This window comes from Theropithecus gelada, chromosome 2 (assembly GCF_003255815.1).
Source record: "Theropithecus gelada isolate Dixy chromosome 2, Tgel_1.0, whole genome shotgun sequence".
Classification (NCBI taxonomy): Eukaryota; Metazoa; Chordata; class Mammalia; order Primates; family Cercopithecidae; genus Theropithecus; species Theropithecus gelada.
The window spans coordinates 98,410,777-98,433,902 of record NC_037669.1 but is presented as its reverse complement, the minus strand read 5'-3'; the positions used below and the strand labels follow the sequence as shown (position 1 = coordinate 98,433,902).

The 23,126-nt window shown below is 43.9% G+C and overlaps 1 protein-coding gene and 2 pseudogenes across 5 annotated transcripts in view; 2 read left to right on the top strand and 1 right to left on the bottom strand.

Moving 5' to 3' along the window:
- ULK4 (unc-51 like kinase 4) overlaps window positions 1–20,487 on the bottom strand; it is a 696,865-nt gene extending 676,378 nt beyond the window's left edge. For 3 of the 4 annotated variants that reach the window (XM_025376619.1, XM_025376622.1, XM_025376621.1), the window contains exons 1-2: window positions 19,669–20,487; window positions 6,174–6,359 (exon numbers count right to left, since the gene is read on the bottom strand). In XM_025376619.1, the coding sequence (XP_025232404.1) occupies window positions 6,174–6,311 (138 nt within the window). In that variant the 5' untranslated portion in view covers window positions 6,312–6,359; window positions 19,669–20,487. Of the gene's footprint in view, window positions 1–6,173; window positions 6,360–7,616; window positions 7,620–19,215; window positions 19,586–19,668 lie in introns of those variants that run through there. The other variant, XM_025376620.1, reaches the window with a different exon arrangement.
- On the top strand, window positions 2,776–3,228 carry LOC112618948 (annotated as a pseudogene). The gene has a single exon (XR_003118146.1). The product of XR_003118146.1 is annotated as a DNA-directed RNA polymerase II subunit RPB9 pseudogene (transcript).
- LOC112618949 lies at window positions 6,974–7,292 on the top strand (annotated as a pseudogene).
- Window positions 20,488–23,126: the final 2,639 nt, after the last annotated feature.

The window sequence follows — 23,126 nt, the reverse complement described above, 5'->3', positions numbered from 1 at the left end:
GGAAACTATCTCAACATAATAAAAGTCATATATGAAAAAGCCAAAGTAAACAACATAGTCAATGGTGAAAGAGTAAAGCTTTTCCTCTAACATAAAGAAGTAGGCAAGAATGTCTGCTTTCTCCACTTCTAGTCAAAATGGTATAAAAAGTCCTAGCCAGAGCAATTATACAAGAAAAAAAAAAAAGGCATCCAAATTGGAAAGGAAAAAGTAAAATCAACTCTGTTTGCAGACGGTATGATTGATTTTATATGTAAAAAACCCTAAGGCCAGGTGTGGTGGCTCATGCCTGTAATCCCAGCACTTTGGGAGGCCGAGGCGGGCAAATCACCTGAGGTCAGGAGTTCGAGAGCAGCCTGGCCAACATAGTGAAATCCCGTCTCTACTAAAAATACAAAAAAATTAGCCAGGCGTGGTGGCAGGCACCTGAAATCGCAGCTACTTGGGAGGCTGAGGCAGGAGAATCGTTTGAACCTGGGAGGCAGAGGTTGCAGTGTGCCAAGATCACGCCACTGAACTCCTGCCTGGGTGACAGACTGAGACTTTGTCTCAAAAAAAAAAAAAAAAAAAAAAAACCCTGAAGTTTCCATAAAATAAACTGTCAAAACAAAAACAAATTTTGCAAAGTAAAATACAAAGTCCAGGTCCAACACTCAAAAGATTAGTGGAATTTCTTTTTCTTTTTTTTTTTTTTTTTTGAGACGGCGTTTCACTCTTGTTGCCCAGGCTGGAGCACAATGGCATGATCTCAGCTCACTGCAACCTCTGCCTTCCAGGTTCACACGATTCTCCTGCCTCAGCCTTCCAAGTAGCTGAGATTACAGATGCCCACCACCATACCCAGCTAATTTTTGTATTTTTAGTAGAGACGGGGTCTCACCTTGTTGGCCAGGCTGGTCTCAAACTCCTGACCTCAGGTGATCTGCCCCCCTCGGCTTCCCAAAGTGATGGGATTACAGGCATGAGCCACCACATCTGCCTTTTTTTTTGAGACAGTGTCTCTGTCGCCCAGGCGAGAGTGCAGTGGCATGATCGCGACTCACTGCAACCTCCACCTCCAGGGCTGAAGCAATCCTCCTGTCTCAGTCTCCCAAGTAGGTGAGACTACAGGCACGTACCACAATGCCTGGCTAATTTTTCTGTTTTTTCTAGAGACAAGGTTTCACCATGTTGCCCAGGCTGGTCCTGAACTTCTGGGCTCAAGTGATCTACCCACCTTGATCTCTCAAAGTGGTGGGATTATAGGCAGGAGCCACCACACCTGGCACAGTCTGATGAGGTTTGATTGATGCAGGTACTGGCAAAACTCTCTTTCTTTCTTTCTTTCTTTCTTTATTTATTTATTTATTTTGGAGACAGGGTCTCAGTCCGTCACTCAGGTTGGAGTGCAGTGGCACAATCATGGCTCACTGTGACCCCTGCCACCCAGGCTCAAGCAATCCTCCCACTTCAGCTTCCCAAGTAGCTGGGACCTCAGGTGCATGCCACCATCCCCGGCTAATTTTTGAGACGGAGTCTCGCCCTGTTGCCCAGGCTGGAGTGCAGTGGTGCAATCTTGGCTCACTGCAACCCCCACCTCCTGAGTTCAAGTGATTCTCCTGCCTCAGCCTCACAAGTAGCTGCGACTACAGACATGTGCCACCACGCCCGGCTGATTTTTTTGTATTTTTAATAGAGACAGGGTTTCACCATGTTGGCCAGGCTGGTCTTGAACTCCTGGCCTCAAGTGATCCGCCCACCTCGGCCTCCAAAAGTGCTGGGCTTACAGGTGGGACCCACCACGCCTGGCCCACTCCTGGCTAATTTTTGTATCTTTTGCAGGGACACATTTTCACCATGTTGCCTAGGCTGGTCTGGAACTCCTGAGCTCAAGCAATCCACCTGCCTCAGTCTCTCAAAATGCTGGGATTACAGGTGTGAGCCACCATGCCCAGGGGGAATTTCTATACATTAACAAATGTACAATCGAAAAAGGAAATTAAGAAAACAACTCCATTTATAATAGCAGCAAAAAGAATAAGACACATAGGAATTAACCAAACGGGTAGAAAGGCTTACACAACAAAAACTATAAAACACTTCTGAAAGAAAATTTTAAAAGACATAAATAGGCCGGGCGTGGTGGCTCACGCCTGTAATCCCAGCACTTTGGGAGGCTGAGGCGGGCAGATCATGAGGTCAGGAGATTGAGACCATCCTGGCTAACACGGTGAAACCCCGTCTCTACTAAAAATACAAAAAATTGGCTGGGCGTGGTGGCGGGCACTTGTAGTCCCAGCTTCTCGGGAGGCTGAGGCAGGAGAATGGCGTGAACCCGGGAGGCGGAGCTTGCAGTAAGCCGAGACTGTGCCGCTGCATTGCAGCCTATGGGACAGAGGGAGACTCCATCTCAAAAAAAAAAAAAAAAAAAAGACATAAATAAGTGGGAAAATATCACGTGTTTATGAATTAGAAGGCAATATTCAGATATTAATAATTGACATTCAAATACTACCCAAAATCAATCTACCCAAAGCAATCTATGCATTCAATGCAATTCTTATCAAAATCCCAACAACTTTTTTTGTGGCACTAGAAAAAATCTATTCAAAAATTAATATAGAATCTCAAGGTATGTCAAATGGCCAAAACAATCTTAAAAAAAAAAAAAAAAAACAAAGCTGGAGAACACACACTTCCTGATTCCAAAACGTACTACAAAGCTACAATAATAAAAACAGTATAGTACTGGCACAAAGACGGACATATAGACCAATAGTATAGAATAAGAAGCCCAGAAGGCAGAAGGCTGGGCGGGCTGCGCGTCGCCATGGAGCCCGACGGGACCTACGAACCAGGCTTCGTGGGTATTCGCTTCTGCCAGGAATGTAACAACATGCTGTACCCCAAGGAAGACAAGGAGAACCGCATTCTCCTATACGCGTTCCGGAACTGTGATTACCAGCAGGAGGCCGACAACAGCTGCATCTATGTCAACAAGATCACGCACGAAGTGGACGAACTGACCCAGATTATCGCCGACGTGTCCCAGGACCCCACGTTGCCGCGGACCGAGGACCACCCGTGCCAAAAGTGTGGCCATAAGGAGGCTGTGTTCTTCCAGTCACACAGTGCTCGGGCCGAGGACGCTATGCGCCTGTACTACGTGTGCACAGCCCCACACTGTGGCCACCGCTGGACCGAGTGACCTCCCCTCTCCCCCAAGTGTAATAAACACCAGATTCCATGCGTGAAAAAAAAAAAAAAAAGAAGCCCAGAAATAAACCCTCACACACATGGTCAAATGACTTTCAACAAGTATTCCAAAACTATTCAATGGAGAAAGGGCAGTCTTTTCAACAAATGGTACCCGGAAAACTGGATAACCACACGTAAAAGAGAGAAGTTGGACCTTTACTGTTGTGGCCTGAATGTGTCCCTCTAAAATTCACATTGAAACCTAATGCCCATTGTGGTGGTATATTAGGAGGTGGAACCTTTAGGAGATGATTAGGTCATGAGGGCTCTGCCCTCATAAATAAAATTAGTGCCCTTAGAATAGAACCTTAAGGGGGCCTGTTTTCCTCTTCTGCCATGTGGGAACACATAGAAGGCACCATCTTTCAGAAAGAGAGCAAGCCCTTACCAGACACCAAAACTGCTGGCACCTTAATCCTGGACTTCCCAGTCCCAAGAACTGTGACCAATAAATTTCTGTTATTTAAAAGCTATCCAGTCCAAGGTATTTTGTTTTAGCAGGCCAAACAAACTGAGACATTTACGGAACACCACATACAAAACTTAACTCAAAATGAGTCAAATATCATTGAGGTAAAAATACATAACTCTCAGAACAACAAATAGGACAAAAGCTTCATGATACTGGGCTTGGCGATGATTTTTGGATATTTGGATAAGACATCAAAGACACAGATAACAAAAAAAAGACAAATGTGACTGCAAAAATTTTAAACTTTAGTACAACAAAAGGCACTATCAACAAAGTGAAAAGGCAACTTATGGAATAAGAAAATATATTTGCATATCATATATCTGATAACAGATTAATATCTAGAATATATACAGAAGTCATAAAACTTAGCAAGAAAATAAACAACCAGATTAGAGAATGGGCAAAGGACTTGTGGAAATGGACAAAAAGAATAGACATTTCTCCAAAGAAGATATAAAATTGTCAACAAGCACATGAAAAGATGCTGCTGAGCATCACTAGTCATTAGGGAAATGCAAATCACAACAATAATGAGATACCACCTCACACCCATTAGGATGGTTACTGTCAAAAAAAAGAAAAAAAAGTACTGAGAAGGATGCAGAGAAACTGAACCCTTGTACACTGATGGGCTGGAAGGTAAAGATGGCAGAGCTGCTGAGGAAAACAGTATGGCAAGTCTTCAAATAATTAAAAATAGAATTACCATAGCACCAGCAATTCCACTTCTGAGTATACACACAAAAGAAAGCAAGATATCAAAAAGATATTTGTATCCACATTTCATAGCACCATTGTTCACAATAATTAAAACATGGAAGCAACTTGTGTCCACTGTTACATAAATAGATAAGCAAAATGAACTTCATATATGTACAATGAAATATGATTCAGCCTTAAAAAGGAGGAAATTCTGACACATGCTTCAACGTGGATAAACCTTGAGGACATTACACTAAGTGAAATAAGTCAGACACAAAAAAGAAAAATACTGTATGATACCATTTACATAGAGTAGTCAAAACCACAGAAACAAAAAGTAGAATGATAGTTGCCAAAAGCTGGAGAAGGAGAAATGAAGAATTACAGTTTAATGGGTACAGAGCTTCAGTTTTACAAGATGAAAAGAGTTATGGGGATAGATGGAGGTGATAGTTGCACAGCAATATGAATGTACTTAGTATCCCTAAACTGTACAATTAAAAATCACTAAGGTACAAACTTTGTTATATTGTATTTTACCAATATATTGGTAAAAATAATACCAATTATTATTTTATTTATATAGGTTATGTATATTATATATAACATATAATATATAAATAATATAGATTATATATTATAACATATAAATAAAATATTTATATGTTATATATTATATATATTTATATAGATTATATATAAATATATATAGATATATTTTTTTTTTTTGAGATGGAGTCCAACTCTGTCGCCCAGGTTGGAGTGCAATGGCATGATCTCGGCTCACTGCAACCTCCACCTCCCGGGTTCAAGCAATTCTCCTGCCTCAGCTTCCTGAGTAGCTGGAATTACAGGCGCGCACTACCACGCCCGGCTAATTTTTGTATTTTTAGTAGAAACGGGGTTTCACCATGTTGGTCAGGTTGGTATTGAACTACTGACCTCGTGATCCGCCCGCCTCGGCCTCTCAAAGTACTGGGATTACAGGCGTGAGCCACCGCGCCCAGCCCACAATATTTTTTTTTAAGTTAGGTATGGTCCAAGAAGCCTAGGCTATAAAGTGACACAGCTATTTCCAACCCAAGTCACTCTCACCCAGTGTCCTTCCTTGACAGTAAATTGCAGAGGTAGGGGGGAACCTGCTTGTTTCCTAAATACACCAAATTCAAAAAGTAAATTACCTAATATACAATATCGTTTCCAGGCTGGGCTCATTGGCTCCTGCCTGAAATCCCAACACTTTGGGAGGCTGAGGCAGGCAGATTACTTGAGCTCAGGAGTTCAAGACCAACCTGGGCAACATAGCCAAACCCCGACTCTATGAAAAATACAAAAAATTAGCCAGGTGTGGTGTTATGTGCCTGTAGTCCCAGCTGCTCTGGAGGCTGAGGTGGGAGGATCATTTGAGCCCAGGAGATCGAGGCTGCAGTAAGCCCAGTGCACTCCAGTCTGGGCAACAGAGTCAGACAGACCCTGTTTCTAAGGGAAGGAAAAAAAAAAAAAAAGAGTATAGTTTCCCTGATTTATACCCCCCACCAAAAAAAAGAAACAAAAAAGAAAATTAAGTTAGTCATTACTTGGATATCTTTATTACTCATTATTCAGGACTGGTGGCCCTGAATAGATAGAAGGTCACCCATTCCGGACTGAAAATGTGGTGTTTGATATATCAAATTTAATGACTACTGTGAAAATGCTATCCCCTTCTACCCATCATAGCTCTCTATTTCCCCATGCCAATGTAAATACACTGACTTACCCAGTTGGTTATTTCAGGCCTTTTGCACTTATCAGTACAAAGAATGGCTACAAAATTGATTGTTCCCTTCCGTCGCCCTTTATAGACAACAGTCTTGCTTCCTCTTCCAATCTCCTCATACAGAATAAAGTTTTCCATCTCTGGGCCGATTTCTCACATACAGTAGAATAATAGCATCTCTAGCTCCTAAAAAGTAAACAAAAATGACATTGATAAATGCAAGCTAGTTGCATAATAATTAGGCTAGGATAATTAGCCCAGGATATTTTATGTGTAAAAAAATCTAGCAATTCGACAAATTCAGAAAATTCACCTACAAATGTTAAATACTAGTGCTAATGTTTTTGCAGGATGAACGAAGCTACGGAGCAAATAAATAAAATTTCACAGCTGGCGCAGTGGCTCACGCCTGTAATCCCAGCACTTTGGGAGGCCGCGGCAGAGGGATCACCTGAGGTCAGGGTTCGAGACCAGCCTGGCCAACATGGTGAACCCTTGTCTCTACTAAAAACACAAAACTTGGCCAGGCGTGGTGATGCGCGCCTGTAATCCCAGCTACGCGGGAGGCTGAGGCAGGAGAATCGCTTGAACCCAGGACTGCACTCCAACCAAGGCGACAGAGAGAGACTCCGTCTCAAAAAAAAAAAAAAAAAAAAAAAATTCACAAACCAATATTCAAGTTTCCATCAACAAGATCTTTTTAAAACACAGTGGCCGCCCATGCCTCTAGGGTGGGTAGATTTCCCGACATTCCATGCGGCCGGCCCTTCCACCACGGCCACCATTGGAGAGCGGCAGCCATGGCTCTGAGCTACCCTGTGGCCGTGGGCCTCGATGAGGGCCACAGGGTGACCAAAAATGGGAGCAAGCCTAGCCCAGCCACCGCCAAAGTGGGCAACAGACTAAGCACACCAAGTTTGTGCGGGACATCATCCCAAAGGTATATGGCTTTGCTCCCTACGAGCCGGCGTGCCATGGAGTTGCTCAAGGTCTCCAAGGCCAAATGGCCCTCAAGTTCATCAAGAAAAGAGTGGGGGACACATCTGCACCAAGATGAATAGATAAGAGCTAAGCAACGTCCTGCCCGCCAAGAGGAAAGTGGCCGCCAAGAAGGACTGAGGCCCCCTACCCTCTGTCAATAAAACCTTAACAGAAAAAAAAAAAAAAGTGAAAATAACAGCTATTTCGAACAAGAGTAACAAAATCCAGGTATGAATTAGATTTTACCCAACATCTCGTATCTTACTTTCTCAGTTACAATGGAAACCTGGTACAATGGAAAACAACATCTGCACAATGGGATAATATGTGAGGCAGAATAGGGTCTAGAGGCAGGGAACCTAAGGCTGTTTCACACTGACTTCTTATAACAAAATTGAAAGGAAAACCCTAACTTTCCACGCCTAAGGAACAAAAGGACCACAGGCTATTCCCTTTGCAAACCCCCTACCTTTTCTACGCAGCAGATGGGAAATTAACTGATCGCAACCAATCAGAGTGATTGGGGCGGAGTCTTGGTTTGCAACTTTGTAACTTCACCTTAGCATCTAACTGGCTGCAGAGAATGGAATCAATGAATGAAATGGAATCAATGAAATTGGCTGATGGCAACCAATCAGACCGATTGCAGGCCACCACTGATTTACGGGAGGTGAGCATGAAAAGGCCAATGGGAAACTTCTAGGGAGTATTTGGACTGGGTATCCGTATCCCGGACTTCCAGTGCTGCTCAGGCAGCTCCCACACTGTGGAGTGTACTTTCCTTTTCAATAAATCCCTGTTTTCATTCTTTTGTTGCTTCATTCTTTCTTTGCTTTGCTGGGCATTTTGTTCAATTCTTTGTTCAAAACGCCAAGAACCTGGACAACCTGCAGTCAAGACCCTCTGCCAGTCTTGACTGGTATGCCCCACCTAAACCTTATAAATTATGAGAAGCAAAAGAGAAGCATATGCCCTACCTAAACCTTATGAATTATGAGAAGCAAAAGAGAAAACAAGTGAAAATACAGTATAAACAAATATGGAATGATAAGTCCATGTAATCCCTAGAGGCCGAAGGAGTCAATCCAAATACCATTAATACTACTGGCTCGTAGGCCAAATTGGGCATGCTGCCTACTTTTGTAAATAAAGTTTAATTGGAACATAGCCACACCCATTCATTTATATATTGCTTATGGCTGCTTTCAAACTGCTATATATTGCCTATGACAGAGTTGAGTGGTTGTGACAGAGACTCTACAGCCTGCACAAGCCCTAAAATATTTACTATTTGTCTCTTCATTAAAAAAAAGTTTGCCAACCCCTGCTCTAAATCAAGATGTTTGTTGTTGTTGGTTTAACCAAGGACTTCAACTTTCACCTAAGGTATAAGAAGTTAAATGAGTTCGTTTTCTTGGCCAACATAACCCTTTAATTTTCATAAGTAAATAAGGACTTGATGTAATCGCTTATCAGACATCTTATTTAGAATTTCAGTTAAAGTGGAATTAGAGTATTAAACAATATATGAGAAGTTAATCTAAGTAATTCATTAAAATCATTCTTTCAGTCTGAATACAGTGGCTCACGCCTGTAATCCCAGCACTTTGGGAGGCCGAGGTGAGCTGATCACCTGAGGTCAGGAGTTTGAGACCAGCCTGACCAACATGGCAAAACCCTATCTCTACTAAAAATATAAAAATTAGCCAGGCATGGTGGCACACGCTTGTAATCCCAGCTACTCAGGAGGCTGAGGTAGGAGAATCGCTTGAACCCAGGAGGCAGAGGTGGCAGTGAGCTGAGATGGTGCCACTGCACTCCAGCCTGGAAGACAGAGCACCACTCAAAAAAAACAAACCCATCTTTCATAACCTGGCATCTCTTTGGAAAGATATGTTAGACGATATTAAACTTTCCAGAAACTCACAATATATCTACATATCAAAACAGCACATTGGCCAGGCACGGTGGCTTGCACCTATAATGTCACTCCTTTGGGAGGTCAAGGCAGAAGAATTGCTTGAGCCCAGGAGATTGAGGCTGCAGTGAGCCACAATTGCATCATGGTACTCCAGCCTAGGCAACAGAGTGAGACCATGTCTCAGAGAAAAAAAAAAAGAAAGAAAAAAATGTAAAAAGCACATTGGGCTGAACTCAATGGCTCATGCCTGTAATTCCACCACTTTGGCCAAGGAGGGAGGTTCAGTTGAGGCCAGGAGTTTGAGACCAACCTGGGAAACATGGCGACACATCATCTCTACACAATATTTTAAAATTTTAAAAAATTAGCCAGCAGTGGTAGCCTGTGCATGTAGTCCCAGTTATTTGGGAGGCTAAGGCAGGAGGATAGCTTGAAGAGGCAGAGGATGCAGTGAGCCAAGATCTCACCACTGCACTCCAGCCTGGGCAACAAAGTGAGCCCCTGTCTCAAAAAAAAAAAAAAACTTTGTATACCTCAAATACATACAATTACTGGTAGATCATACCTCAATATGGGTATATTAAAGAATTAAAAGCAGGGTCTCAGAGATATTTGTACCCCACATATTCACAGCTGCATTATTCACAGTAGTTAAAACATGGAAGCAACTTGTGTCCACTGAAACATGGATAAGCAAAATGTAATATATTTTGCTTTTGCAAAAACAAAGTTTTAGAGACTGGTGCACAACAATGTAACTGTTCTTAACCTCTACTAAACTTGTACCCTTAAAAAGGGTTAAGATGGTAAATTTTATGTGTATTTTACCACAATTAAAAATTTTTTAAGACTTCAAAAAATTAATAACAAAACTGGTGAATATATTGGCTGGATGTGGTGGCTCAAGCCTGTAATCCCAGCACTTTGGGAAGTCGAGTCAGGCGGATCACCTGAGGTCACAAGTTCGGGACCCGGCTGGCCAACATGGTGAAACCCCATCTCTACTAAAAATATATTTAAAAAGGGGGCGGAGCAAGATGGCCGAATAGGAGCAGCTCCAGTCTCCAACTCCCAGCGCCAGCGACACAGAAGACCGGTGATTTCGGCATTTTCAACTGAGGTACTGGGTTCATCTCACTGGGGAGTGCCGGAGGATCGGTGCTGGTCAGCTGCTGCAGCCCGACCAGCGAGAGCTGAAGCAGGGCGAGGCATCGCCACACCTGGGAAGCGCAAGGGGGAAGGGAATCCCTTTACCTAGCCAGGGGAACTGAGACACACAACACCTGGAAAATCGGGTAACTCCCACCCCAATATTGCGCTTTAAGCAAACAGGCACACCAGGAGATCATATCCCACACCTGGCCGGGAGGGTCCCACACCCACGGAGCCTCCCTCATTGCTAGCACAGCAGTCTGTGATCTACCGGCAAGGCAGCAGCGAGGCTGGGGGAGGGGCGCCCGCCATTGCTGAGGCTTAAGTTGGTAAACAAAGCTGCTGGGAAGCTCCAACTGGGTGGAGCTCACAGCAGCTCAAGGAAACCTGCCTGTCTCTGTAGACTCCACCTTTGGGGACAGGGCACAGCTACACAACAACAACAACAACAACAAAAAAGCAGCAGAAACCTCTGCAGACGCTAACGACTCTGTCTGACAGCTTTGAAGAGAGCAGTGGATCTCCCAACACGGAGGTTGAGATCTGAGAAGGGACAGACTGCCTGCTCAAGTGGGTCCCTGACCCCTGAGTAGCCTAACTGGGAGACATACCCCACTAGGGGCAGTCTGACATCCCACACCTCACAGGGTGGAGTACACCCCTGAGAAGAAGCTTCCAAAGCAAGAATCAGACAGGTACACTCGCTGTTCAGAAATATTCTATCTTCTGCAGCCTCTGCTGCTGATACCCAGGCAAACAGGGTCTGGAGTGGACCTCAAGCAATCTCCAACAGACCTACAGCTGAGGGTCCTGACTGTTAGAAGGAAAACTATCAAACAGGAAGGACACCTACACCAAAACCCCATCAGTACATCACCATCATCAAAGACCAGAGGCAGATAAAACCACAAAGATGGGGAAAAAGCAGGGCAGAAAAGCTGGAAATTCAAAAAATAAGAGCGCATCTCCCCCGGCAAAGGAGCGCAGCTCATCGCCAGCAACGGATCAAAGCTGGACGGAGAATGACTTTGACGAGATGAGAGAAGAAGGCTTCAGTCCATCAAATTTCTCAGAGCTAAAGGAGGAATTACGTACCCAGCGCAAAGAAACTAAAAATCTTGAAAAAAAAGTGGAATAATTGACGGCTAGAGTAATTAATGCAGAGAAGGTCATAAACGAAATGAAAGAGATGAAAACCATGACACGAGAAATACGTGACAAATGCACAAGCTTCAGTAACCGACTCGATCAACTGGAAGAAAGAGTATCAGCGATTGAGGATCAAATGAATGAAATGAAGCGAGAAGAGAAACCAAAAGAAAAAAGAAGAAAAAGAAATGAACAAAGCCTGCAAGAAGTATGGGATTATGTAAAAAGACCCAATCTACGTCTGATTGGGGTGCCTGAAAGTGAGGGGGAAAATGGAACCAAGTTGGAAAACACTCTTCAGGATATCATCCAGGAGAACTTCCCCAACCTAGTAGGGCAGGCCAACATTCAAATCCAGGAAATACAGAGAACACCACAAAGATACTCCTCGAGAAGAGCAACTCCAAGACACATAATTGCCAGATTCACCAAAGTTGAAATGAAGGAAAAAATCTTAAGGGCAGCCAGAGAGAAAGGTCGGGTTACCCACAAAGGGAAGCCCATCAGACTAACAGCAGATCTCTCGGCAGAAACTCTACAAGCCAGAAGAGAGTGGGGGCCAATATTCAACATTCTTAAAGAAAAGAATTTTAAACCCAGAATTTCATATCCAGCCAAACTAAGTTTCATAAGTGAAGGAGAAATAAAATCCTTTACAGATAAGCNNNAAATATATATGCACCCAATACAGGAGCACCCAGATTCATAAAGCAAGTCCTTAGAGACTTACAAAGAGACTTAGACTCCCATACAATAATAATGGGAGACTTCAACACTCCACTGTCAACATTAGACAGATCTACGAGACAGAAAGTTAACAAGGATATCCAGGAATTGAACTCATCTCTGCAGCAAGCAGACCTAATAGACATCTACAGAACTCTCCACCCCAAATCAACAGAATATACATTCTTCTCAGCACCACATCGCACTTATTCCAAAATTGACCACATAATTGGAAGTAAAGCACTCCTCGGCAAATGTACAAGAACAGAAATTATAACAAACTGTCTCTCAGACCACAGTGCAATCAAACTAGAACTCAGGACTAAGAAACTCAATCAAAACCGCTCAACTACATGGAAACTGAATAACCTGATCCTGAATGACTACTGGGTACACAACGAAATGAAGGCAGAAATAAAGATGTTCCTTGAAACCAATGAAAACAAAGATACAACATACCAGAATCTCTGGGACACAATTAAAGCAGTGTGTAGAGGGAAATTTATAGCACTAAATGCCCACAAGAGAAAGCTGGAAAGATCTAAAATTGACACTCTAACATCACAATTAAAAGAACTAGAGAAGCAAGAGCAAACACAGTCAAAAGCTAGCAGAAGGCAAGAAATAACTAAGATCAGAGCAGAACTGAAGGAGATAGAGACACAAAAAACTCTCCAAAAAATCAATGAATCCAGGAGCTGGTTTTTTGAAAAGATCAACAAAATTGACAGACCGCTAGCAAGACTAATAAAGAAGAAAAGAGAGAAGAATCAAATAGACGCAATAAAAAATGATAAAGGGGATATCACCACCGACCCCACAGAAATACAAACTACCATCAGAGAATACTATAAACACCTCTATGCAAATAAACTAGAAAATCTAGAAGAAATGGATAATTTCCTGGACACTTACACTCTCCCAAGACTAAACCAGGAAGAAGCTGAATCCCTGAATAGACCAATAGCAGGCTCTGAAATTGAGGCAATAATTAATAGCCTACCAACCAAAAAAAGTCCAGGACCAGATGGATTCACAGCTGAATTCTACCAGAGGTACAAGGAGGAGTTGGTACCATTCCTTCTGAAACTATTCCAATCAATAGAAAAAGAGGGAATCCTCCCTAACTCATTTTATGAGGCCAACATCATCCTGATACCAAAGCCTGGCAGAGACACAACAAAAAAAGAGAATTTTAGACCAATATCCCTGATGAACATCGATGCAAAAATCCTCAATAAAATACTGGCAAACCGGATTCAACAACACATCAAAAAGCTTATCCACCATGATCAAGTGGGCTTCATCCCTGGGATGCAAGGCTGGTTCAACATTCGCAAATCAATAAACATAATCCAGCATATAAACAGAACCAAAGACAAGAACCACATGATTATTTCAATAGATGCAGAAAAGGCTTTTGACAAAATTCAACAGCCCTTCATGCTAAAAACGCTCAATAAATTCGGTATTGATGGAACGTACCTCAAAATAATAAGAGCTATTTATGACAAACCCACAGCCAATATCATACTGAATGGGCAAAAACTGGAAAAATTCCCTTTGAAAACTGGCACAAGACAGGGATGCCCTCTCTCACCACTCCTATTCAACATAGTGTTGGAAGTTCTGGCTAGGGCAATTAGGCAAGAGAAAGAAATCAGGGGTATTCAGTTAGGAAAAGAAGAAGTCAAATTGTCCCTGTTTGCAGATGACATGATTGTATATTTAGAAAACCCCATTGTCTCAGCCCAAAATCTCCTTAAGCTGATAAGAAACTTCAGCAAAGTCTCAGGATACAAAATTAATGTGCAAAAATCACAAGCATTCTTATACACCAGTAACAGACAAACACAGAGCCAAATCATGAATGAACTTCCATTCACAATTGCTTCAAAGAGAATAAAATACCTAGGAATCCAACTTACAAGGGATGTAAAGGACCTCTTCAAGGAGAACTACAAACCACTGCTCAGTGAAATAAAAGAGGACACAAACAAATGGAAGAACATACCATGCTCATGGATAGGAAGAATCAATATCGTGAAAATGGCCATACTGCCCAAGGTAATTTATAGATTCAATGCCATCCCCATCAAGCTACCAATGAGTTTCTTCACAGAATTGGAAAAAACTGCTTTAAAGTTCATATGGAACCAAAAAAGAGCCCGCATCTCCAAGACAATCCTAAGTCAAAAGAACAAAGCTGGAGGCATCACGCTACCTGACTTCAAACTATACTACAAGGCTACAGTAACCAAAACAGCATGGTACTGGTACCAAAACAGAGATATAGACCAATGGAACAGAACAGAGTCCTCAGAAATAATACCACACATCTACAGCCATCTGATCTTTGACAAACCTGAGAGAAACAAGAAATGGGGAAAGGATTCCCTATTTAATAAATGGTGCTGGGAAAATTGGCTAGCCATAAGTAGAAAGCTGAAACTGGATCCTTTCCTTACTCCTTATACGAAAATTAATTCAAGATGGATTAGAGACTTAAATGTTAGACCTAATACCATAAAAATCCTAGAGGAAAACCTAGGTAGTACCATTCAGGACATAGGCATGGGCAAAGACTTCATGTCTAAAACACCAAAAGCAACGGCAGCAAAAGCTAAAATTGACAAATGGGATCTAATTAAACTAAAGAGCTTCTGCACAGCAAAAGAAACTACCATCAGAGTGAACAGGCAACCTACAGAATGGGAGAAAATTTTTGCAATCTACTCATCTGACAAAGGGCTAATATCCAGAACCTACAAAGAACTCAAACAATTTTACAAGAAAAAAACAAACAACCCCATCAAAAAGTGGGCAAAGGATATGAACAGACATTTCTCAAAAGAAGACATTCATACAGCCAACAGACATATGAAAAAATGCTCATCATCACTGGCCATCAGAGAAATGCAAATCAAAACCACAATGAGATACCATCTCACACCAGTTAGAATGGCGATCATTAAAAAGTCAGGAAACAACAGGTGCTGGAGAGGATGTGGAGAAATAGGAACACTTTTACACTGTTGGTGGGATTGTAAACTAGTTCAACCATTATGGAAAACAGTATGGCGATTCCTCAAGGATCTAGAACTAGATGTACCCTATGACCCAGCCATCCCATTACTGGGGATATACCCAAAGGATTATAAATTATGCTGCTATAAAGACACATGCACACGTATGTTTATTGCAGCACTATTCACAATAGCAAAGACTTGGAATCAACCCAAATGTCCATCATTGACAGATTGGATTAAGAAAATGTGGCATATATACACCATGGAATACTATGCAGCCATAAAAAAGGATGAGTTTGCGTTCTTTGTAGGGACATGGATGCAGCTGGAAACCATCATTCTTAGCAAACTATCACAAGAACAGAAAACCAAACACCGCATGTTCTCACTCATAGGTGGGAACTGAACAATGAGATCACTTGGACTCAGGAAGGGGAACATCACACACCGGGGCCTATCATGGGGAGGGGGGAGGGGGGAGGGATTGCATTGGGAGTTATACCTGATGTAAATGACGAGTTGATGGGTGCAGCAGACCAACATGGCACAAGTATACATATGTAACAAACCTGCACGTTATGCACATGTACCCTACAACTTAAAGTATAATAATAATAAATAAATTTAAAAATATATATATATTAAAAAAAAAAATTATCCAGGAATGGTTGCACACACCTGTAATCCCAGCTACTCAAGAGGGTGAGGCAAGAGAATTGCTTGAACCTGGAAGGCGGAGGGAGGTTGCAGTGAACTGAGATTGCACCATTGCACTCCAGCCTGGGCGACAAGAGTGAAACTCTGTCTCAAAAAAAAAAAAAAAAAAAAATTAAGAAAATTCATTTTACAGATCAAAAAAAAATCCAAGATTGTTCTATCCTAGGAGAGGAAAATTTTTTTCTATAAAATGTTAGGGGGTAAAAATTTTAGGTTTTACACTTTATGGTTTCTGTCACAGCTACTCACCTTTGCTCTTGAACTAGAAAAGCAACCAGAGACGATAAGCAAATGGATGGATATGGCTGAGTTCCATTAAAACTTTTATTTATGGGCGGGGTGCGATGGCTCACACCTGTAATCCCAGCACTTTGGGAGGCCAAGGCAGGTAGATCACCTGAAGTCAGGAGTTCAAGACTAGCCTGGGCAACATGACGAAACCCCATCTCTACTAAAAATAGAAAAATTAGGCCAGGTGCAGTGGCTCACACCTGTAATCACAGCACTTTGGAAGGCCGAGGCGGGTGGATCACCTGAGGTCAGGAGATCAAGACCATCCTGGCTAACACAGTGAAACCCCATCTCTACTAAAAATACAGGAAATTAGCCAGGCATGGTGGCGTGCACCTGCAGTCCCAGCTACTCGGGAGGCTGAGGCAAGGGAATGGCTTGAACCCAGGAGGCAGAGGTTGCAATGAGCCAACTGCGCCACTGCACTTCAGCCTGGGTGACAGAGACACCATCTCAAAAAAAAAAAAAAAATTAATTAGTTAAAAACAAAAAGGCACTGGTTAGTATCTTTCTTTTCATGACAGTTTCCGTAAGTCCTTTTTATATTCCTCTTCGTTCTAAAACGCATTCATTAAAAAGAATGAAATCCTACCACACCCAGCTAATTTTTTGTGTTTTTGGTAGATATGGGGTCTTGCTATGTTGCCCAGGCTGGTCTAGAACTCTTGGCCTAAAGTGATCCACCTGTCTCGGCCTTCCAAAGTGCTAGGATTATAGGTATGAGCCACCGCGCCTGCCAGTAAGTTATTTTTCAATGTAATCCCAACACTTTTGGAGGTGGAGGCAGGATTGTCTGAGGCCAAGAGTTCAAGACTAGCCTGGGCAACATGATGAGATCCGGACTCTACACAAATACAAAAAGCCTGGCATGGTGGTGCACGCCTGTGAGGCCTCAGCCTCCCAAGTAGCTGGGACTACAGGCGTGTGCCACCAGCAGCTACATGGTATGTATTATAAACAAAATAAGATTAAACTGACAGTATGCTAAGATGGGAAGTTATTAAGACAGAAAAAATATAATCAGAAACATTAAGTGTTCAGAAATTGTCTACATTAGGATACATCAGGATAAGATGATAAAATAAGTTTTCATAAGGTATGTATAACTGAGTTCTTGAAAATAAGGTTTGAGGCTACAGGTGAAAAAATGAAGTACAATCTTGGTTTTTTTTTTTGTTTTTGTTTTTTTTTTTGAGACGGAGTCTCGCTCTGTCACGCAGGCTGGAGTGCAGTGGCCGGATCTCAGCTCACTGCAAGCTCCACCTCCCGGGTTTACGCCATTCTCCTGCCTCAGCCTCCCGAGTAGCTGGGACTACAGGCGCCCGCCACCTCGCCCGGCTAAGTTTTCGTATTTTTTAGTAGAGACGGGGTTTCACCGTGTCAGCCAGGATGGTCTCGATCTCCTGACCTCGTGATCCGCCCGTCTCGGCCTCCCAAAGTGCTGGGATTACAGGCTTGAGCCACCACGCCCGGCCACAATCTTGGTTTTTTTTGTGTTTGTTTGTTTGTTTTAAGGAAGGCTAAGTCTTGAACCCCTGGGCTCAAGCAATCCTCCTGCCTCAGACTCCCAAAATTCTGGAATTACAGGTGCAAGCCACCGCCCAGCCAATCCTGAAATTTTGAATTTGATTTAGGCCAAATTCATTTCCTTAACCTTTACTTTAGTCACATCTGACCATCAAGTCATATCTGGACAATTTCCATCTGAAATTAACAAAACACATTAGCTATAAATCTGCTTAGGGTGGTTTGTTACTTTCAAACATTTCTCCTCTCTAGGGCTTAGTTTCCTTAGAGTAAAATAAGAATTGGATCAGGTGATTTTCTATCTTTTTTTTTTTGGACAGGGTCTCACTCCGTGGCCCAGGCTGGAGTGCAGGAGCAAGATCTAGAGTCACTGCAACCTCCACCTCCAGGGTTCAAATGATTCTCGTGCCTCAGCCTCCAGAGTAGCTACCTCAGCCTCTGGCACGCCACCACACCCAGCTAATTTTTTGTGTTTCTGGTAGATATGGGGTTTCGCTATGTTGCCCAGGCTGGTCTAGAACTCCTGGCCTCAAGTGATCCGCCTGTCCCTGGCTTCCAAAGTGCTAGGATTACAGGTATGAGCCACCGCTCCTGGCACTAAGTTATTTTTCAATAACTTATTAATCGTTGAAATTCCATGACTTTAAGATTCTTTAACTCAGTCCAAAGACGTTCCCCATTACAGACTTCCTAATATTCATTTTTAAATCTGTAACCTCTTAGTTGTAAAATAAAACACAAATACAGAAAACTCCACAAAATATAGTTTAATGAATTACGAAAGAGGGACACCCTTCTAATCACCATCCAGGATCAGGAAATAGGACTTTGCCAGCCACATAAGAAGCCCCTCCGTGAGCCTATCTCAATCACCAACCCTCCTGATACCCACAAGTAACCACTCCCTGATTTTCGTAGTCATCACTTCCTTACGTTTCTTCATGGTTTTCTCACCCGAGTATGCTTTCCGAGAAACCACAGTTTAGTCTCTTAACCTATAGTGCTCCTAGGGAAGTCTCTCTTAATTCACAAGTTCACCTAAGCATCTAAGAAGCCAGCCACATTCCTCATGAATGTAAATTTGTACTATTTAACTGACTATTCTTGATGTAAAATCTTGTCATGTGTATAAAAATAAAAAAGATCCCAAAAAAAAAAAAAAAAGAGTCGGGGGCAGGTCCTACATTCAAGGAACGCTGAGAGCGACCAGGTGATAAGAGCGCACAAGTGCCCACCTTCAGCACAATCATGACTCCCGCACCAGAAGCATGAGCATCACCTGGGACTTAATAGAAATGAAAAAGTTATCGGCCCTGCCCCAGATTTACAGAATCATACACTCCGGCGGTAGGGCCTGGCCTTCTGTGTTACTACACGCCCTGGGGTGACTGGGATGCGCTCAAGTCTGCGAACTGCCGGCCAAATCAACCTTCGCCTGAGATGTAACGGATGGCGAGCGCCAAGCTAAGCACTCCATAGGTGTTCCTCCTCGCTGCACTTCACAGACTCAATTATCACAGACTCAGGGTCGCTACGTAGTCACTCGCACCCCACTCCCCAGGCAGCTCGCGGCGGGCGAATCGGCCGCTTTCGCGGCCTTGCCAAGTCCGTAGGCATCAGTTCGCGAGGCCGGCTGGGAGCCTAGGAAGCGCTGCAGGGCGATGAAAACGCGGTCCGCTCTGGGCAGTTAAGAGGTGGCGTCCATAAAGCACCATCTCCCATGCCGAAAAACACGAGCCCTCCCTCCCCGCTGCACCCAGCTCCTAGAAGAGGCGTCCTGTGTGCCCTTAACTAAAGCCCGGATAAAAACGGGCGGTTTTTCGTTTAACAAGAGCGCAAAGCAGGGGAGTGAAGGGGGCACGGGGGTCTACGGCCAGAAGGAGAGAGGGCGGACAGGCGCCTCCACCCTCCCCCGCCCCCGCAGGCCTGCGCTCTCTTCTGCGAGCGCTTAGGCAGACACGAACCCAGACTCGTGGCTACTAAAACCGCCACTGCCACGCACCTGGTAGGTAAGTCAAGAAAAGACTCGAGTCCACTTGGCTGCTCCCGCGGTTGCGCGCATCTCGGCCTCTGCCTCAGGACAGGTCCACATTCCCAAGAATAGGGGAGAAAGCAGTGAAGCAAAGCGGAACGCGCGGAAGCGCCGACCAGCCTTACGGAGGCAGAGCCCCTCCAGGTTTGGATTCGTCCATACGGTTTCCAGGGCAGCACACAGAACGCCGGAAGAAGCTCACAAAGCTGACTGGCTGTACAGTTTCCGTTCTTGTTGGCCGGGACCCGGAAGTGAGTGACCACGAGAGCCCCTCCCTCCACCCAAAGGGCTTCACGCCCGGCCTTTGGACGAGCCCACAGGCTAGAGACTGGGGCGGGACATGCTAGAGTAACCACCACCCCTCTATGTTTGGATTTGCTCATTCCATCTCCATGGCTGCACGCAGAACGCCGGAAAAACGCAAAGCGCTGATTGGCTAAGAGTCTCAGTTCCTATTGGCTAGAGCCCGAAGCCAGTGAGGGACTATTCTTCAATCTTAAATGGGTGCTGAGGCTAGAGTATGAAGTCCTGGGCTGTCGTCGTTTCTTCTCTTCCCGTCCCCACTGTACTGTTTCCTTCCATTCTCTTCTTTCTGGTGACTTCTGGGAGTCCAGGTGGACGTGGTGGCATAGTCTGGATAACCAACGGCGGCGCAGAAGCAGGGGTCCCGGAGTCCTCACCATAGAAAAGAGAAGGCTGTGAATTACTTTCCTTTTTGGAGATGGAGGAAACAGATGAGACACTCTGATCCCAAGTTGATTGTGTAAACTAAAAATAAAAGTTCCAAGCCCCCCTACCAACTGAGTGGACCCCTCCTCTGGGCCAAAGGCATGCCAAAGTTAACCTGAAGAACTAACACAGGCCATGATGGGAAGATGGGGTGGGACAGGCTTCGTTATACCCTCCTCCCTTTGTAATACAGGGCACAGCTGACCAGTATTAACATTAAACAGAGACCATAAGACTGACGAAACAGACTTTTTGCAGCAATAAGATACCAACATGGCAGCAAGCCCCGAAAGACATTGAAGTATTTTATCCATATATGTATATATGCACACACATATACATATATATTCTTAAATAAAATATATATACATATATACTCATATATATATTTTGAGACGGAGTCTCACTCCGTCACACAGGCTAGAGGGCGGTGGCGCAGTCTCGGCTCACTGCAACCTCCGCCTCCTGGGTTCAAGTGATTCTCCTGCCTCAGCCTCCCAAGTAGCTGGGATTACAGGCGTGTGCCACTACACTGACTAATTTTTAGTAGAGACGGGGTTTCACCCTGTTGGCCAAGCTGGTCTTGAACTCCTGACCTCAGTTGATCCACCCGCCTTGGTCTCCCAAAATGCTGGGATTACAGGTGTGAACCACTGTGCCCAGTCAAATATATTTCTTTGACGTATTTTGAAATGGCTTTGCAGCGCTATTTCTTCTCGGGGGGGGGGGGGGAATCGACATTCTGTGACGAATCCCTTGTCTTTCCAGGTCTTTTCCCTGATGCTGGAGAGAATTAACTAAGAACCTGACACCTGTTTTAAGTCTGATGAGAAACATTTACGATCTATTCTCTCTGAAACCTGCTACATAGAGGCTTCATCTGCATAACAAGAACCCTGGTCTCTGCAACCTTTTATCTCAACCCAGACACTGCTTTCTGTTGGTTCCAGGTCTTTATATAATAACTCTTTTAACCAATTGCCAATTGTAAGGTATATGGATGTGCTTTGATCAAGGAATAGGCCAAGGTGGATATCCGGGCCAGAGCGACTCAGCGAGTTTAGGATACAGGCGCGTATTCCACTTGTTATATAACTTGTTTACGTAAGTTCATATTTGAATCTGAGCCACTGTTACCTGTTGAAGGTATAACTGCCCTACTGACACTGTGCACAGGGCTGAGTTCAGCACAGCGTGACCTGGTTCGTGCACTGGTGCCCAGAGTAATGCTACTAACCCCTCTAAGGGAGAGCGGTTGCCCTTAAGGTGGGCAGAGGGGACCTGAGCCAGGAACCAGCTTTTGCCCAGACGGAGAGTTAAGCTGCTGACCCTGACAGACCTGGCTTTGCAGGCCAGGGAGTGCAGCTGCAGGCATGGGGGCAACAGGAGCCACATAGCCAGAGCAGACAGTCAAGATAAAGCTGGACAGTGTGGGAGGGCTCGTGAGATTAAGCTGCTGATGAGAGAGCTGCTGAATAAAACTACATTTCACTTACCTACACGCCCCCCACCCCCACTAGTGTTCTTTCAGCTATTCACCCATCCATCCACTCCCCTTGGACCTCAGCTGGGGTTGGAACTTGACAATTGGCGTAGTCGTGGCATAACACCAATCACCTATTAAATCCACCCTGATGTAGAAGCTCTTTCCAGCTTTCCTGACCCAACCATTACCTTATGTTATGTATTGATTGGTATCTTATTTCTCCGTAAAACATGTGAAACCAAGCTGCAGCTCGGTCACATTAGCTGTCAGGCCTCTGAGCCCGAGCTAAGCCATCATATCCCCTGTGACCTGCACGTATACATCCAGCTAGGCTGAAGCAACTGAAGATCCACAAAGGAAGTGAAAATAGCCTTAACTGATGACATTCCACCATTGTGATTTGTTTCTGCCCCACCCTACCTGATCAATGTACTTTGTAATCTCCCCCACCCTTAAGAAGGTTCTTTGTAATTCTCCCCACACTTGAGAATATACTTTGTGAGATCCACCCCCTGCCCGCAAATATTGCTCCTAACTCCACTGCCTATCCCAAAACCTATAAGAACTAATGATAATCCCACCACCCTTTGCTGACTCTCTTTTCAGACTCAGCCCGCCTGCACCCAGGTGAAATAAACAGCCTTGTTGCTCACGCAAAGCCTGTTTGGTGATCTCTTCACACGGAGGTGTGAGACATTAGCCACATGTTCTTAGGGCCTCTTGAGACTGCCTCGAGCCATGGTCACTCAGATTTGGCTCAGAATAAATCTCTTTAAATATTTTACAGAGTTTAACTCTTTTTGTCAACTATCACTTAAGGCTTTCAAAGCTCCACACTTGCAAATTTCAACCACCAGACACATTGGAACCTGTACTCCAGCCTCAGTAACACAGCAAAACCCTCTCTCTAAAAAGGAAATATAAAAAGAAATTTTATTTTTTGCTAATTTTACAAGCATTGCTATTATTTAATGCCTCTTTGTATGAAGTAACAAATAAATTTCTTTTCTGCAGCATTTAATGCAATCCTTTGCCTAAAGAAGGAAATTTCTATGTGCTTGAATGATTCTTTTTTTTTTTGAGACAGAGTTTCACTCTTGTTGCCTAGGCTGGAGTGCAATGGCGCAATCTCGCCTCACCACAACCTCCGCCTCCCCGGTTCAAGCAATTCTCCTGCCTCAGCCTCCTGAGTAGCTGGGATTACAGGAATGCG